At 42.0% G+C, this 18,271-nt stretch overlaps 1 protein-coding gene across 2 annotated transcripts in view; it reads right to left on the reverse strand.

Annotated features, from left to right (window-relative positions):
- Positions 1-398: 398 nt before the first annotated feature.
- emilin1a (elastin microfibril interfacer 1a) overlaps positions 399-18,271 on the reverse strand; it is a 46,534-nt gene continuing 28,661 nt past the window's right edge. The window contains exons 4-12 of one of the 2 annotated variants that reach the window (XM_074615822.1): positions 16,767-16,866; positions 14,810-14,918; positions 14,538-14,717; positions 10,601-11,878; positions 7,360-7,774; positions 6,917-7,042; positions 5,621-5,638; positions 5,387-5,521; positions 399-4,349 (exon numbers count right to left, since the gene is read on the reverse strand). In XM_074615822.1, coding sequence (XP_074471923.1) covers positions 4,030-4,349; positions 5,387-5,521; positions 5,621-5,638; positions 6,917-7,042; positions 7,360-7,774; positions 10,601-11,878; positions 14,538-14,717; positions 14,810-14,918; positions 16,767-16,866 — 2,681 coding nt within the window. In that variant the 3' untranslated portion in view covers positions 399-4,029. The remainder of the gene's footprint in view (positions 4,350-5,386; positions 5,522-5,620; positions 5,639-6,916; positions 7,043-7,359; positions 7,775-10,600; positions 11,879-14,537; positions 14,718-14,809; positions 14,919-16,766; positions 16,867-18,271) is intronic. The other variant, XM_074615823.1, reaches the window with a different exon arrangement.

An 18,271-nucleotide genomic window follows, 5' to 3' on the forward strand; every position in this document is an offset into this window, starting at 1 on the left:
TAGGGACCCCAGTATGCAGAAATATTCAAATACACCATTTTAGAATAGGAGAAAATAACACATTTATACTGCATTAAAAAACTACATGTGATTATCATAAAGTGGGCATGTCTGTAAAGGGGAGACTCGTGGGTAACCATAGAACCCATTTACATTCAAATATCTTAAGGTCAGAGGTCAAGGGACCCCTTTTAAAATGGCCATGCCAGTTTTTCCTCGCCAAAATTTAGCGCAAGTTTGGATAGTTATTTAACATCCTTCGCGACAAGCTAGCATGACATGGTTGGTACCAATGGATTTTTGAGGTTTTCTAGTTTCATGTGATATCGGTACCTTCACTCTATCACTGAACCTGCTACAACGACAATCCAGATAAACGTGAGACTGTTGACATCAGCTGTGTAAAACTGGGTATCTGTATTTGAGGCACACGTGGCAAAAACACATACAGAACATACACAATACCTGGCAAGGTGGAGTGGTAACTCATAATAAAAATCTGATATGGGCAAAACCGCTGAAAAATATTTACATTCCTTCAAAGTTATACATATAAAATTACACACTGAAATGTGAGGAAGTAAATGTGAAAGAACATATGCATTGTGAGCCCTGATATGCTGATGTATTACTTTCACCATAATGTAAATTACATTATAGTAACATGTGGTCCAATCCGCTCTTTCTCTCTGAAGAAAATGTGCAATGTTCCTTTTAAGAAATCCCTTCAAAAATATCTACAAACTTGTTATTGTGCACATATTTTCTTCTGGAGACATTTTAATTAGACTTCTAAAGGCAGGAAGTGTTGGGATTTTGTAGCATAGAGACAAAGGGTTCAGCTTCATTATTTGTTTTTGTTAGCCTTACACAAAAATTCCACTGCGAGATAGAATGATAGTAACAGCTTCAGAACTTAAACTACTTGATCCTCCACCGAGTTTAGATAGATGGCCCTTATGAGGACACAGGACAAAAAAAAATCCCCATTCTTCCCCTCTGGCCATCTTCCTCCTCCTCCCTCGTGTTTCTGGGCATGGCTAATGTCCTAAAATGGTCTTATTGTTTTGCCGTCGTATGATTTATAAAATCCTGTGGTTTCTCTCGAATGAACTGTCAGTGACTTCATTTATGCATTTCCTTCTGAAGAATAGTGGTTTGGACCATGTCCCCCTCCGCATTTTTTCCAAGACAATTGGCATTCAGTGTTACATTTCTGGGAATTTGCTTGTGGTCAAAATTAAACTGTGAGCATGAAGAAAAGAAACTACATTAGCAAACAAAAAAAAACAGTGTGCAATAACCTCTGAACATTTGATATGCTGTGAGTGGATTACACGCAAAAAAAAAGACATCCACATCCTTAAAGGGGACAGTTCGGCTGTTTTGAAGTGGGGTTGAATGAGGCATTTATCCATAATCAGGGTATTAGCTACAGTAGGAGTACCGACAACGGAGCAAAGCAATGTGCTGCTGTGGACGGGGCCGGCAGCAAAACGTGTTTTAGCCACCTAAAAGAAAGACTCACTTAAAAAAATCAATATCAGTTTAAGTGTACGCTATATTTAGAATATAATATATATTTTCACCGCTTTACCTTGCCGTGAGACAACTATACAGTCTATGTTTCTGACGGGGAACTGAAGCCGTTATCTATGCTCTCACCAATTCAACCAGTCTCCATTGAAAACAACAGTTTACCTCACAGAACACGGGAGTTGCTGGTCTAGCTAGCCTCTGGCATTGGCACTAACTATGGATACAAATCAATATCCGTTTAGGTGTATGTCATATTTAGAATATTTTCTGATGGGCAACTGCACCCTTTGCACCAGCTGTAGGTGAGTTCTCTCTTAAAGGTCCCATATCATGCTCATTTTCAGGTTCAAACTTGTATTTTGTGTTTCTACTAAAACATGTTTACATGCTTTAATGTTAAAAAAAAGCTTTATTTTCCTCATACTGTCAGCCTGAATATGCCTGTATTTACCCTCTGTCTGAAACGTTCCGTTTTAGTGCATTTTGACGGAATTGCGACAGAATTGAAACAGAATTGCAACAGGATTGCGTTGCTAGGCAACAGCTTGGGTCCGTGTGTACTTCCTGTCAGTTGATGACATTCACATCCACTGCAACCAGTAATAAACTGGGACACATTCAGAATGTTTTATACGTTGAAGTTAGCTTGATCCTAAAGCTGTGTCTATGTTTGGTTGCATCACGGACATGTAATGTTCATCTCCGGCGTAAAGTCCACACTAACCAAACATTGTCGCAGAAAATGGCATTTTCACATTCTGTGGCCAATCAGTTGAAAGCACTAGTCTTGATGCAGTTCAGTGTCGATGCTAGCGGCTAAAAATAGTTGACGTTAATAACCAAACAACAACAAAAAGCTACATAAATTAGGACAAAGCCTTATGATAATTTGATAATTATACAACCTTAATCTACAGCTAACGTGCAAAATGACAACAGTGACATCAAGGGGTGAAACCGTCAACTACAACATAGACTATAATATAGAACGGTAACGTTACTGGGCAGATGTAATTGTAATGTTATAACAAACATGTCATGATAATTGTTCATTAGAAAGTTATCTAAGTGGGGGGGATATTAATATGTAATTGCCCACTTAACATACATGTTATTTTATATGTGTCGTTACGTTATACACTTTATTTCGCATGTTAACAGAGCGTTGACATGACGCCGTAAGTCGGCCATTTTTGGAGGATAACGGGTAAGAGTGCCATCCGCTGGCTATTACTGCAAGTGTCTTAAAGATAACACACAGCTGAATTGTAGTAGATATATAGTATACAGTCAGACACAATGGTAGGCCAACGTTATGGGTTTCATTTTGCAAGATAGCGTTAAATTAATTATACAATAGCTATTAGCTGACATTTTCTTAGTATTCTGTTAGCATGACATTAGCTAGCTTATCTTTGTCCGGATGATTGTGTAGTTGGCATTTGGCCTGTAGATCTTAATGTCATATGGCTACCCATTTGTAAATTGGACATCGGCCTCCAAAGATTTACATATTTTGAACTGCTGACAGGTGTTCACTAACACCAAAACACATCAGTGACTGTAATGGTTGGCTAGCTGTCAAGGTCCTCCTAATTCATTAAGTATCGATATCATAAACTGATTTCACTTTTGTAATATATGGCCCCTTTGCCTCTGTCAGCTTCTCTTTATATGGACATTTGTCTTTCACACGTACTTTATACATTTCTGATGAACGATTGACACATGAATAGACCGGTGACAGATAATGACAGTAGCTCCATACGCTACACTCCAAAAATGCCAGCGCACCTTTGAATGCTCCGCAGTTCCAATCCCTATACTGTTTGGCAACTGAAAACATAGATAAAATTCACTTTCAGTTCAGTTCCCCGTCGGAAAATATTCTAAATAAATACAGTCAAACGGATATTTTTTTAGGTGGCTAAAATACATTTTGCTGCCAGCCCCCGTCCACAGCAGTACATTGCTTAGCTCCGGTGTCTGTACTCCTGTACCGACACACTCCTAGATAATTACCTCATACAACCCCACTTCAAAACACCCAAACTTTCCCTTTAATCTTTTATCATCGTATTAAATGTCCTTTCATTAACACAAGAAAGAGCTGAAGGCTATCTCGGTGTAATCAGTAAAGAATTCAAGTTCATAGAACAGCATGAAATATGGAATTATAAGATAACCCTGCAATGGCTTTTATCTGCGTCACGGTATAAAAAACACAATGGCTCTTTGTAAAAAATTGTTTTCCTTAAAGCTGTGAAACACACAAAAAAATTATTGTGGTTGAATAGGACTTTTTTTTCCTTCTAAGCACGTAAAGTAAAATATAAAGTATTTCTTCTCCTTGCTGAATGAATCCAGTCCAGTTATTTCAGGCTCTTTGTCTGTTCAGCCGTTTGCTCTGTCTCTTACAGTCCAGCAGACAAATTAGACGCTCTCGTGTTGAAATGTTCACCCAGAGACTGATTACGCTGCGTCCTCCAATCAGACGGTCTCGTACAGCAGCATCCCGCTGAAGATGGTCAGCGGTTCGGAGGAGTAGGCCAGTTTGCCGCTGACGAGGTCGATGCAGACCGTGTCGCCCGCCTCCATGGGCAGGATGATGTTGAAGACGGCCAGAGCTCCGGGGATGTGCTTGGCCTCCGCCATGGGCTTCTCCAGGCCTTCGGGCTGATACCCAGCCGAGTCCACTCGGGCCACGCCGGTGTTGGACTTGGAGAGCACGGCCTCGATCTTCATGTTCTTATGGCCCGTAAGGATGCCGCTGAAGAAGTACTTCCCGCTCACTGGAGCAGTGAAGTAACCTGGAAGATGGAAGCACGTAACAACAAGGAAGACTTAATGTTGTATTTGCTATCATGAGCTCACACTTCCTTATTTCATCAAATATTTGCTTGGATTCTTTTTTGCCAAGTTACTTTCATGAACTTTCAAGGTTGATTAAAGCTGTTGGTAGGCAGGTTGGGACAAATATGATAAAAAAAGTTATTTTTATGAAACAGTCACTATATCCTGACAGTAATGTACGAGAGAGGTAATCTGAAAAAAATCATGTGCCTCTGTGTCCTCCGGTGCTCCTAATGGCATCTGCAAGATTTCACAGACCAAACAACCAATCAGAGACGAGCTGGAGCCTTGTCGTCTCTGAGCAGCTGTCAATCACTCGCAAACTCTGACCAAATGGTCAAACTAGGCAGCGCTGATCAAATATGAATCAATATACTGTTACTGTTTTTTTTTTCTATTAACTTATTTGTTTATTTGATTTATTATTATTTCTTTCTTTTTTTGGTAATATTATTATTATTTTTGTATCATTATTATTATATTCTTTTTTATTATTATTATTATTTTTCTTTTCTTAATTTTATTTCAATTTTGAATGCTGAAGTTGTTTTCCCTAGTGTACTTATTGTGTTCGTCTCTAAGCTCGACTACTTAAAAAATTGGTTTATAAACTATTGTAATACGAACTGTAAATTGCATTTATGAAAACAACCTTGTAAAAAGGGAAAAAATAAAGTATGAAAAAAAAATATTCTGTTACTGTAATGCCTATTTCTCTCCTCAAATGTTTTCAGAAACATATTTTCGTGTACTGTTTAACTGTAAATTGAAAAATGTTATGACCTGGCCGCCAAAAATACTGAGCAAAGAACAACCAAACCGTCTGCATGCCTAGATAACACTATGGGTAAGAGAAAAAAATACGATTTTTTTTGTAATTAGGGAGAACCGACCTTTTAAATTTACATAAAAATACCTACTTTTCCTGGAGGTAATCTTAAAAAAAGAGATCTTGGTAGGCACCTGTTCAAATTCCAGCCGATCTAACGCTCACCTGATCTGGGATTGTAGACGTTATTTTCATTGACAAAGAGCTCGTTGAACACGATGGTTCCTGAGCTTCTCATCGGGCGAGTCAGCGCAGCAGAGAAAGAAAGGCGTGGCACGTGGGCATCAGACCCTGCAGGACCTGATGACGACGGAGAGACGGAGAGTACGAGTCAGAACGAAACTAAGATCAAACAGTAACGGGTGCTTTCATCTGGTGTTTAGTAAGAACAACACATACCCTGTTCACCTCGGAGACCTGAGGAGGGAGATGAAAGATAGAGTTAATCATCATTCTTGCTGTTTTTTTATTCTTATCAAAAATGTATCTGCAGTGGATGTGAAGAAAGAAAGATCCAAGATACAGATAATCAGTAGATGTTATTATAAGGGCTGTCAATGGATGAAAATATGTAATCACAAATTTTTTTATCAGCTCAAAATGTACCTTAAAGAGAGATTTGTCAGGTATTTAATACTCTTAAATACATGGAAGTGGACAAATATGCTGCTTTATGCAAATGTATGTATATATTTATTATTAGAAATCAATTAACAACACAAAACAATGACAGATATTGTCCAGAAACCCTCACAGGTACTGCATTTAACATAAAACAATATGCTCAAATCATAACATGGCAAACTGCAGCCCAACAGGCAACAACAGCTGTCAGTGTGTCAGTGTGCTGACTTGACTATGACTTGCCCCAAACTGCATGTGACTATCATAAAGTGGGCATGTCTGTAAAGGGGAGACTCGTGGGTACCGTAGAACCCATTTATATTCACTGATCTGGAGGTCAGAGGTCAAGGGACCCCTTTGAAAATGGCCATGACAGTTTTTCCTCACCAAAATTTTGCGTAACTTTGGAGCGTTATTTAGCCTCCTTCATGACAAGCTAGTATGACATGGTTGGTACCGATGGAATCATCAGGTTTTTTTGTTTCATATGATACCAGTATCTTCACTCTCTTTAAAAGTGAGCCCGCTACAACTTCAAAATCGTAAATTGCGTTAATGCGTTAAAGAAATTAGTGGCGCGTTGACGTGTTAATCACATCACGTTTTCTACATTAAAATGTCTTAAAACAACTAGACCTATGTTATAGATATTATTGAGTCGTGTTCTTACAGTATCCCAAATATTTCCAACAATTTTCAATCCTAAAAAAATGCGTCACATAGCATCATATCCCCCTTTGCTCATGCGTCAGCGTTGTGGTCGTCTGCCAGAAACTGTCATAAATTGACTTTTCATCCATTTTTATGACACACTTTTCAGATCTTGGTCGTTTTTAACTATATATTTTAGTCATCGGATGTCTGGATCTCGAGTTATCAGAAAAACAAGCTGAGCAAACGTTAGCGGCAGCTCGGCTCGCAGCCCCTCCGGGACGTCCTGTTTCCGCCGAACAGCCTAAAAATCCGCAAGCTGTGCTAAAGCGTTAAAGAAATTAGCGGCGTTAAAACGAATTTGAACTTTGACAGCCCTAGTTATCATATTAAACAAAGTGTAATCAAATAACTCTTTACCTGGGGGTCCAGCTAGTCCCTGCTTGCCCTCTCTGCCTAGGAGTCCCACCCTCCCTTGGGGTCCTACAGGACCCTGGGATCCACGCTCGCCCCTCTCTCCGCGGGGGCCCGTCAGACCAGGTGGACCTGGGGGAAGAAGAATATTTAATGAGACATCACAGCTGGGAAACCCTGTCTACCAGTTATAGTTTCTTTCTTAGGATAATTTTTAAAACATGCACAGTAAGCCAAGAAAGCTGAGACATTTAGCCTCAGGAAGTGCCTTTCACCCTCATGTTTACTAAAACTCCTCTTTTAGACTCTTTAAGTGAATGCTTCTCTGGATGACAGCCTGGATTCTTTCTTTGCTCTATTTTTTCCCCTCACCCTGACCTTGCCTCCCTTCAACTATCTCTTGTCCAAAAGTCACATCCCATGCCCCTCCGTCCTCTGTGAAGACTCACCCATGAAGTCCTGCCCTATGAAACTGTGAAACTCCTCAACCAAGTCCACCAGCGAAGAGTTCAGCCCGCGCACGTCGGAGCGGACGCTCTCCAGCTGGACGTTCTGGATGTCGTCGATAAGATCTCCTTGAGACGTTAGCGTGACGTTGAGTCCATTAACCCAGACCCACAGCCCAGACACATGCCGGTTCAGGCCCTCCTTGATCCTCTCCAGGCTGTCTGAGAAAGCGTCCAGGCGTACGCACACTCCCTCCAGCTTGGAGAGTCTTCTCTCCAGGCCGTCGCTGGAGCGCCGGCACTCCCCCACCTCCGTCGCATAGTTGCTCCTAATTATTTGGATCTCGTCGCCCAGACCGCCGAATTGAATCTTGGAGTCGTCGACGTGCTCCGTCAGCTCCTTCTGCAAATCGTCCACCTTTGTAGAGAATGTAGATACTTGTTAATGTGTGTATTTTGGGTTCTTTTCTACTACAAATATACTGGTTTCAGCTCCGATTTATTTTCCTATGGTATCTTATACACACAAAAATCTGTAAGCATATTATCTAAGCCATGTCTGTCAAGAAATGTTTGTAATATTCTCAAATATTTTCCTAACTATGATAATATTATGTGAAAACACTGTTGCCAAGATAACCACGAGGCCTGTTTGAGTGTTGTTTTCAAAGTCCATATGGAAAAGATCTGTTTCAATATGTACAGTTTAATAAAACAACACGTAGATCGTCGGCACAATTACCATCATCATTATTATTATAACAGCAGCTTGAGCTTTCCTGTTTAATTCTGAGGGGCTAGCTCTCTACGTATTATAGTACAGTGCTTCCCAACCTGGGGCTCGGGACCACTCAAAGGGTCGCAAAAATAATTCTGAAGGGTCACAAGATAGTCAACAAGGAACAAGGGGGAAAATCATATTATGTTACACAGATTATAAAATTATGTTCAACGACTACTGGAATTTTAATTCAATAGTTTGGTTTATGATCAAATACCTGCAAAACTAATGACATTCCCATCAGCCTCAGCTGTACTTTGTGTTGAGTTTGTAGCTTAGTTAGCTTAAAGGGGACATATCGTGCTCATTTTCAGGTTCATACTTGTATTTTGGGTTTCTACTAGAAGTTAGTTGAAAAAAAACTTTATTTTCCTCATACTGTCTGCTTGGATATACCTGTATTCACCCTCTGTCTGAAACGCTCCGTTTTAGTGCTCTTCAACGGAATTTCAACAGAATTGCGTTGCTAGGAAACAGCTTAGGACCATGTTTACCTCCTGTCCGCTGATGTTATTCACATACACTGCAACAGGAAATAAACTGGGACCTATTTAGAATGTTTATGTTTAAAACTGTGAAATGGTCTAAATATTGTAGATTTGTGACATCACAAATGGACAGAAATCCTGACAGCTTGTTTCAAAAGCACAGCTTCTGAATACGGGCTGTGTGTATTTCTCTGTGGATTAAGCGTTTCGATACTTTCACAGTATTTATATAGAACAAATGTCACTTTTTACAATATGGGACCTTTAAAGTTTCAGTCGGCAGAATGTTTATGAGTTTTTATATTTCTGTCAACTTTCACTTTTACTCCGCTACATTTCCGAAATAAAATGTGTAATTTTACTCCGATACATTTCCCCTAAGAATCTTCGTTACTATTGCAAGCTAGCAGGTTTTGCGAATCAGTGGTCCCAGCTTGCTAGTTACGTCGTTCATGTGATGGACAATTGCGAACAAATTGCTTTCACAGGCTGCATATCAGATCATGCTACATGCTACTTGCTAGTACGAGGCAAGGAAAAACTGTATTTGGTTCTTTAAATCCTTTAAGTTGTGGAGACCTCGTTTTTCTTCTGGTGTAATGTAGGAGCAACGGAAGTAAGACGGCGGCCGGCAGCACCGCGGTTTTGCACTCTGTGGCTCACGTTACCGTACTTTCACAAGCCTGTCGGAGAACAACAGTGGCCTTCAGGTGATATAAAATCACTAAAAGGCTCTCGCTAGAGCCAGTGTTTGGTTTGTCCGTTCTGTGTTACTGTAAAAACTAGAGTTGTTCCCATACCGTTACCAGTATTGGAAATATGTCCGATACTACCCAACATTCGGGATCGGGTATGGGCGAGTATGTCAGTCTGTGCGCCGATCTGATACCAGAATTTATTAAACCAGAAAAAAATCCACACAAATCAGTTCTATTTCGCCGCTCCAGAACAGTAGTCTTCATTTGGGTACTCGCCGATACCGAGTACCGATACGAGTACTTCTCTGTGCCAAAAGACCCTCGTTAACAGCCAGCTGGAGGGTGTGAGCGACACACGGCAGGCTGGGAAGTCCCGCATACGAGACTCTAGGTCGGCTTGGAAAGGCTCGGGGCCAAGGTGGCTCGCGGTCGCAGCTTTACAGCGCTCCCCGCCCGGACCTCGCTGCACCGTGGACAAAGGGCTGGCTGCGCCCTCTCTCTCCGTTGGGAAGGGACGGGGCCCCCTGCTCCCGGTGCAGCTGTCGACCGGGGCGGACTGTCCTCAGTGCGCCTCAACCGCGTCGTGCTGCCAGGGTGGGGCTCGGCCAACATAAAAGGCACCAAGGGTCTGTGGCGTTGTCGGCAACCCACCCGACACGGACCAAGGAGTCTAACGCACGCGCAAGTCAGAGGGTGCAAGCAAAACCCCGTGGCACAATGAAAGTGAGGGCCGGTGTACATGAGCACAGTATCGGACCCGATACTGGTATTGGTATCGGTGCATCCCTACTTACATATGTACAGTACATAAGGCGTCTGTTACAAGGACTGGCATTAGTGTTGCTAATTTCAACATCAGCAATCTTTTAAAACATCTGAAGACGCATCGCGCGAAAGAGCATGACGACTTCCCCGAGGCAAAGGGGAAAAGGACGAACCGCAGCAGCAAACTGTGGAGACCAAATTCCAACGAGATCAATTCCACAAAGATCAGCCAAAGGCGATGAAGATATCCGACAAAATTGTGGAATTCATTGTTCTGGACAACCAACCCCTAACGTAGGTGCAGTTTGCCAGGTTGCAAATACATCTCTGAAACGGCCATCCCCAAACTATACCAACACATTCCATATAGGCTAAAAGATTTGGAGCTCGATGTGTATGGTATCGGATCGGTTCAGGTATCGGAATCAGTATCGGGAAGGAAAAAATGGTATCGGAACATCTCTAGCAGAAACACAGCGGAGCAACATGGCTGACTCACCACATGGTCTTACCTCAGAGATGATGTTGTCCTTGGTGTTGGTCAGATCAGTCAGCGTGTTCCCATGCGTCTGTACAGTCCTCCCCAGGCCCTTCAGAGTGTCATTGATGGAGTTAAATGTGACCATGACCCTGGCGAGATCTCCTTGGATGGACTTCAGATCCCCTCCTAATCTCCCGCTGTGGACACCGTGACCGTCGAGGCGTTTCTTCAGATCGTTTATGCCAATTTTACACTGACCGGTGCACTCCTCCACTTCCTCTCTGAGTCGCCCCACCTCCTCCTGGAGGTTGGAGCACACCTGAGAGCAGACGGATTCTCCCGAGTCAACCTTTCTCCGCAGGTCCGTTAGCTCGGCCTGGCACTTGCCGAGGCCGCTCTTGGTGGAGTTGGCGAGCGAGCGCAGGTCCTCCTCTACCCTGCCGCAAACAGAACAGTCCTCCAAATTGCGGCCCAACGTCTCTACCTCCGTGACAATCCGGTTGAAGTTCTCGCCGCTCTCCCCCGTCACGGCTATTATCTTTTTGACGTCATCTGTCAAGTTGATCACCCTGTGGGCCAGCGAGTCACCCGACGCGGACAAATCATCCAACCTGGTGTCAAACCTCTTTATGTCCTCTTGGTTGGCCACAACTCTCCACTCTAAGGTTTTCACGGTGTCGTCAGTCTTGCGGCTTTTTCCGTTCGGCCCGCAGGTCTCGTTGCACATGTTTGCGATCGACGTTAGCCTCCTGTCCAGGAAGGTTGTTACGTTCTCTACCTTACTCAAACGCCGGCTGTGGTCGGTGACCGTATCTCCGAGAACAGTCACGTCCAGCTCTATCTTGTCAATCCTGGAGCTGTGGTCGTCCAGCCGACCATGGACCGTGTTGCGCAGCTGCGTGACGTCTCTCTGGACGCCGTCCTTCACGTTGTTACCGGTGTTTGTGCACCTCTGCTCCGTCTTCCTCACCGTGTTATTCAGCCTCTTCTCCAGTTCCCTCAGTCTGCCGTTCAATCTGTCCTCCGTCACTCGTCCCTTTCCTCCGCCCGTCCCGGCCAGCTCCTTATCCAGCCGCCCTTTGATGGTGTCGCACTTGTTGGCCGTGGATGTGACACGGACCTCTATGCTGGACAGCCTCTTCTCCAGCTCGGTGACGGTGTTGCAGCAGGCCTGGGAGCGTTGGGTCTCGCTGCGGGAGATGTCCAAACTCTGCCTCAGGTGCTGGTCCATGGAGCTGATCAGCTTCTCCAGGGCTTGGATCCGCTCCCTGTCCTCTTGCTGCTGGCGCCTCAGGTCCTCCACACCAGCCTGGAGGGAATAGGGAGGACTGGAATTAATATGCTAGTTGTATAGTTTGTATTATGGTTTCTATTTTGTATTAAATAGGGCTGTCAAAGTGAACGCGATAATAACGTGTTAGCGCAAATTCATTTTAATGGCAATCATTTCTTTAATGCATATTGTTTTATGCTAAATGCAGTACCTGTGAGGGTTTCTGGACAATATTTGTCATTGTTTTGTGTCGTTAATTGATTTTCAGTAATAATTATATACATACATTTACATAAAGCAGCGTATTTGCCCACTCCCATGTTGATAAGAGTGTCAAATACTTGACAAATCTCCCTTTAAGGTACATTTTGAACCACAAAAAAATGTGTGATTAATTTGCTATTAAATATTTTAATCAATTGACGGCCCTAATTAATATGAGTGTGTAATTGTACTCTGCTTTAAGAAAATAGAACCTGCATCACAGGTTTCCGTTTGATGCTTTCCTTCAGTACTTTGTGCAGCACGCTGAAGTAGAGTAGTGTCAGTGTGGATCTTATATGGTAGGAGAAATGAGAAAGAGTTCATACAGCCTGTTTTCATCTCCTATATGAACTATATTGTTACGTGCACTGGTAGGTTGTTGTTGTCTTTTTCCTCTCCTGTGTCTCAGGTGCTGCCCTTTCCCCCCTAGTGCAGCTGTGAGGGATGAGTGTGCGCGGCTGCAGCTGATCAGTAATCAGGGCGGGGTATAGAACAGCAGGAGAACGGAGGAGAAGTTGCCCAGTGCCAATCTGCAGTATCTCAGAGACTGTGTGTTCCGTGGTTTGCGTCAGTGGTTGACGGGTTTGTGTGGTGAAGTCGACAAACTTTGTGGGGTTAAAGATTGTTTTTGTTCGCTGTCTCTGTGGAGCAGTAGTTTTAAGTTAAGTACTTCTGGGTTGTTTGTTGCTGCATTTTTTTAAGCAGTAGCTATAATTTGAGTGTTTTACTATTGGTTATTGCCATATTTATTTAGTTGTGTAATTATCTGACGCTTTCTGTTAGAAAGTAGTTTTCATTTGGTGTTTGTACATTTTTTTTTAATCATATTTTTTGTTAATAAATTGTATGACTATTTTTCACACAATCCTGTTGCTAGTTCTCTCATTCCCGGGTTTATAAAATTTATTTTGGTACTCCCTCCTCCCCTGGGCCTTAAACGAAGGGGAATGTAACAAATGGGCGCTCGTCCGGGAATACTGCATTTAGGTGCAGATTTCAACCATTAACAGCAACATAATTTAAAAAAGATGCTGATGAAACAACTGTGAGCAACAGGGTGTGGGGGGGTACTGTGGGAGGTAGCAGTGAGGGGCTGTTTATGTGTTTGTGTGCTCAGGGGCCCAGGCTTGTGCTTGAACATGAGGCAAATAAAAAGACAATTTAAACAAACAATGATCGTTTCATGTTAAATCCTATAACCCTCTAATTCTATCAAACTTCTGGAAAACTGGCCTTGTTGCCATTTTAATTTTTTTTAAATCTTTCTTTCACTGCAGTATTGTTTTATTTTTTGTTAAGTGCAGTGGTTTTATGAGGGAATGTAGTTTTCTTGTTTTACTGCCTGGATGTGGCTAATATTATTTTACTGCTTTAGGCAGCACAAATCACTGACAGAAGCCAATGGGGAACAAAGTCAAAACATGGAAACTTTACAGCTACAAAACTACAACTAGAAATCACATGACGGTGGAGAGTAATGTTTGTGTCTGAGATCTGATTTTTGGCTGGACTGGAGAGGACCAGCCCTACAAACGCAAAAGTCTGTCACTGAGTGACTGACTGAGTGATGAAGTTACAGGATTGGTCGGCCGACTGTTGGAGTTTCCTCATTGGCCGTTGCTCTTTCAAAATGAAAAGGCGGAGAACAGTTCTGTGTTTATGTTTTCTGGGGAGCGTGTCAGCGGTTCAATGTATCATTACATAGTGCTGTTGATGTATATGTGCTATTATTTATGTTCGTTTAAGTTATGTTATGTTGTGCTTTGTATTGTGTTACCGTGCATTCACACCAAGCGGCAAGCTGTATTCACATACTGTATCTGTATCTAGCAAGCCATACGTTGCTACTGCGAATGAATCCAAAATAAACAGACTGTGCTGTGATTTAATTGCAATAAACGGATCAAAATGATGCCGAAATAACTACATAATGATGTCGATTTGTAAAAAGACCGAATTCATGCTTTGTCAGGTCTGTCTGCAACACAACAAGCAAACAACTTTTAAAATGCTTGTTTTCTGAATGGAGTTCGGATCGATCACTGCCAGGCTATGCTAACATTGCAGCTGTTCCATCAACACTCCATCTCGGAATAAATACGGCAGCAACAACGTCAGTGATGACATAAACTTTCGCGAAGTATGTATATATTGTTACACACCACTTATATGATGAATGCTTTTGATACACATGCTTTGATAAAAAACTGAAATACTTATAACCTTGTCATGCTAATACCTTTTCACCTTGTATAAAATGGATAATATACTGACTAGTAAATGTTACCATTTGCTATTACTGAATGTCATTTGCTTCATTATAAGTTGTCTTTCAATCAAACATTAAGATATAAGTGGAAAAAACTGTTCACAAAACATTATAGACATGACCACTGACCACTGAGTCTTGTTTTTACATATTGAGCTTCACCTGGCAGGAAGAGCAGGACAGAGACACCCTTCTCTCCAGCTCCGTCAGTATCTCCTCCTTCAGAGTGTTCAGCTGGTTTCCCCCGGCTCCTCCTCCTCCTCCTCCGGCCACTCCGTCCAGTTCATTGCCCCCTCCGTTCACCAGGTGGTTGTTGATGTTGAGCAGGGTCTGGTCATGGACCTGAGCAAACAAATGTCCAAATAAAGTCAAATGGTCTATCCTTGCATTTAAATTCTAAAACATAAAGACAGTGAGAAACAGTCACTGTGTACCTGTGTCCTGTTGTAGAGGTGATCCAGCTTGGTCTGGATGCTGTTGATGGTTTCCTTCATGTGTGGCTGAGCTGAATCAGCAGGAACGACTGCCCCGTTCAGACCAGGCCTATAACAGAAGAAGAGTTGAGAACATTATGACAAGTAACATTTTGTCGTAAAAAGAGGTATATGGTATAGGATGAAGGAAGGATGTAGTTCATGCTATTAAAGCAGCAGTAGGCAGAATATTTTTGGCATCATTGGGCAAAAATCCCATAATAACCTTTCAGCATATTGTAATTCAAGTGTTCTGAGAGAAAACTAGACTTCTGCTCCTCCTCGTGGCTCTGTTTTCAGGCTTTAGAACATCTAGCCCGTGACGGGAGACTACGGCCCTGTTCACACCTGGTATTAACATGCGTCCTCAGTGATCGGATCACAAGTGGGACAAGGAAAATTGGAAACGTCCTCTTTGCTCTACTGTATGTAGACTAGACATGCAAAATGCATTATTATAATACTGTCGGAGATGTGTCGGTGTTTTTGTTCCGCTGCTTTGCGTGGAGCTGACACCCGACCGCCCGCCCGCCTGTTCTCTCTCCTCCCGGCTCTCTGGAGCGTTAATACAATGTACCAGAATTCACGAATATGGAGGATATTACTACTGACATTCATGTAATATTACGTCACAACGGCTGCTGTATTAGCCGTGTGTTTACTACGTGTTTATTTGCATATAGAGCGGGGAAGTGAGATTGGATCGAAAGTCAAGGCCACTGAAGATGCATGTGGAGACGCATGTTAATACCAGGTGTGAACAGGGCCTTTGACCAATCACAGGTAATTTCAGAGAGAGAGAGAGCGTTCCTATTGGCTGTGCTCTGGTCAAGTGCTTGGTATTTCCTCAACTGATCTCAACATGGCTGCCGGGTCACAAACTTTCTCATTTTACAGCTAAACCGTAAACTACAAGATGATTCTGAAAACATCTGAGGAGAGAAATAGGTATAGGTATTGATCAGCGCTGCCTAGTTTGACCGTTTGGTCGGAGTAGTGCGATTGACAGCTGCTCAGAGACGACAAGGCTCCAGCTCGGCTCTGATTGGTTGTTTTCATCCGGTCTGTGAAATCTTGCAGATGCCGTTAGGACACCGGAGGACACAGAGACACATGATTTTATTCATATTAACTGTCTCATGCACTACTGTCAGGATATAGTGACCGTTTTATAAAAAATAACTTGTTTTTTAAATCCTATTTGCTCTATTTCTACCCACTGCAGCTTTAAGTTCTTGTTCAACGTATCCTCATACAACGTATAATAAGTTATTCCTCATTTTTCTTGCATTATTCTACGAACGTCCAGCAACACGTAACAGACGTGTCAATTTCAGCTCCAAGTCTTTTCAAAATAAACTTCCGTCTTCACAGGAAACAAGTTAGGTTTAGGGAACAAACTACTTAGTTTAGGTTTAGGAAAAGATCGTGGTTTTGGTTAAAATAACTCTGGAAGTGGTGTAACTAAAGTACGGAAGTTACGTGACAAATAAATCAACGTTGACTGTTTTTTTGACCCACCCCGACCTCCTCTCAACGCAGCGTTTGTCACTCTTTATTTCCCGGTTCACAACTGCGTGGATTACATAAAAAATTATTTTGTGGGATATAAATTATATATGAATTATAGTGCGTTACCTTTTGTAGGTATAGCTACAAAACAGTGTATGAGAAGAGTCTGTCTTATTGAGGATTAACTATTTGAATCTGTAATACCTGTATATATGTTACTAAACAAACATCTCCTCTCTCACTAAACTGCACTGCTGAATTAAATTACAATGACACAGTGTGATATACATTAAACAGTGTGCTGGTTGAGTGATATCGGTACAGCAAATCTGAGTTTCCTGTATTTAAACAGGATGTTCGGTGTGCAGGTGAATACACTCCGTGAAATAAAACAACATTTGCTTACAGCCTCTGGTTGATGCCGTTGATGGTGGTCTGCATGTTGTGGAGGTCTTTGGTCAGACCGCGGATTGTTTCCTCCAGCTGTCTGATCTTTTCACTGTCACCTGGAGAAAAAGAATAACAGCCAATGTGAAAGAGGAAATGTGGAGTTTAATTAGAAGATTTTCTATTTACTGCTTGCAAAAAAATACAAACTCAGCAAAGTATGGAAGCTTAAATATGTATAGACAGAGTTGCTGAAAACCCTTTTGCTTAATTGGCTTCCTATAAGGCAGTGGTTCTCTCTTTAGTGGTATGCGGAGGAATCTCTGACTATCGATTCCTCTTATTGATGCTTTCCCACAGTTACGCTGCACAATGACGCATACACACGCTGTATCATGTTTAAGTTTGTTTTGAACCGGAGCTAAGGAGTGGAGAAAAAAAAGCGCGCAACAACAGCGTGGCGCTACTAAACCTGAGGGGGTGCACCCTATTTTTCCCTGATAATGCGACACTGTGAACATCAAAACCTGTGTTGCAATCAGCAGGAGGAGAGTTAGTAACGTTAGCTGTTAGCAGCCGGTGGGCAGCACAGTCCTGACTGGCTAAATAGCGGAGCTACTAACGTTAACGGAGGTGCCATTGAGTTATTGTTATGAGGCATTCATGGTCGGCTCAGGAAAAAGGACTATTTGGCGAAGGTTAATTACATTATCATGATGCGTTCAAATGTAATATCGTAAAATCTAGTTTTTGGTGAGAAACTTGAATAAATCCTGTTGTTTGAAGGAGATGTTTTCACAGTAATACAAAATAAATATTAGAGAGAGAATCATGACATGTTTAATTTCCTAACACTAGCTCTTTTTTTTAATCAAAGCAAATATTTAAATAATCATAATCATTTGAATTGTGTGTTTTTATGCAAACAACCACTATGGATGACAATAACAAAGTACAGTACTGTGTACAGTGGGCTACCCTCCCTGCTTTTTGGACCTGCAGTGCATGTTTTTATATTTTGGCATGCTGGGGGATTCTCTGTTTTGTTAAGTTTTGCTAATGGAAACATTACTACCCAAAACAGTCAGTCCTGTACGGTTCAAAAACTCCTGAATATAATGTAATATTCTTAATAATTTGATGTTTGGAGTGATTTTCAGTATAACAAATGCTGAAAAATAAGTGCGCAGTATGTTTTCTATAAATTAATGTAGTAATAAAATAGAGGTTACATCTGACAGAATTTGTTTGGCCCCCGGCAACAATCTGGGTTTCTCATGTGGCCCCCCTCCAGGAAAAATAATTGCCCACCCCAGGTCATAATGGTGGTACTCGGAGAGTCAGATATTTTCTGAGGTGGTATGTGGTGTAAAAAGTTTGAGAACCACTGCTATAAGGAGTAACTTCATATTTGATTGTTGCTTATTTAGTCATAAATATTTAATGTTTTAGAGACATACTTAAAGGGACAGTGTGTATGATTTGGCGGCATCTAGTGGTGTGGTTGCAGATTGCAACCAACTG

Source organism: Sebastes fasciatus, chromosome 18 (genome assembly GCF_043250625.1).
Source record: "Sebastes fasciatus isolate fSebFas1 chromosome 18, fSebFas1.pri, whole genome shotgun sequence".
NCBI lineage: Eukaryota > Metazoa > Chordata > Actinopteri > Perciformes > Sebastidae > Sebastes > Sebastes fasciatus.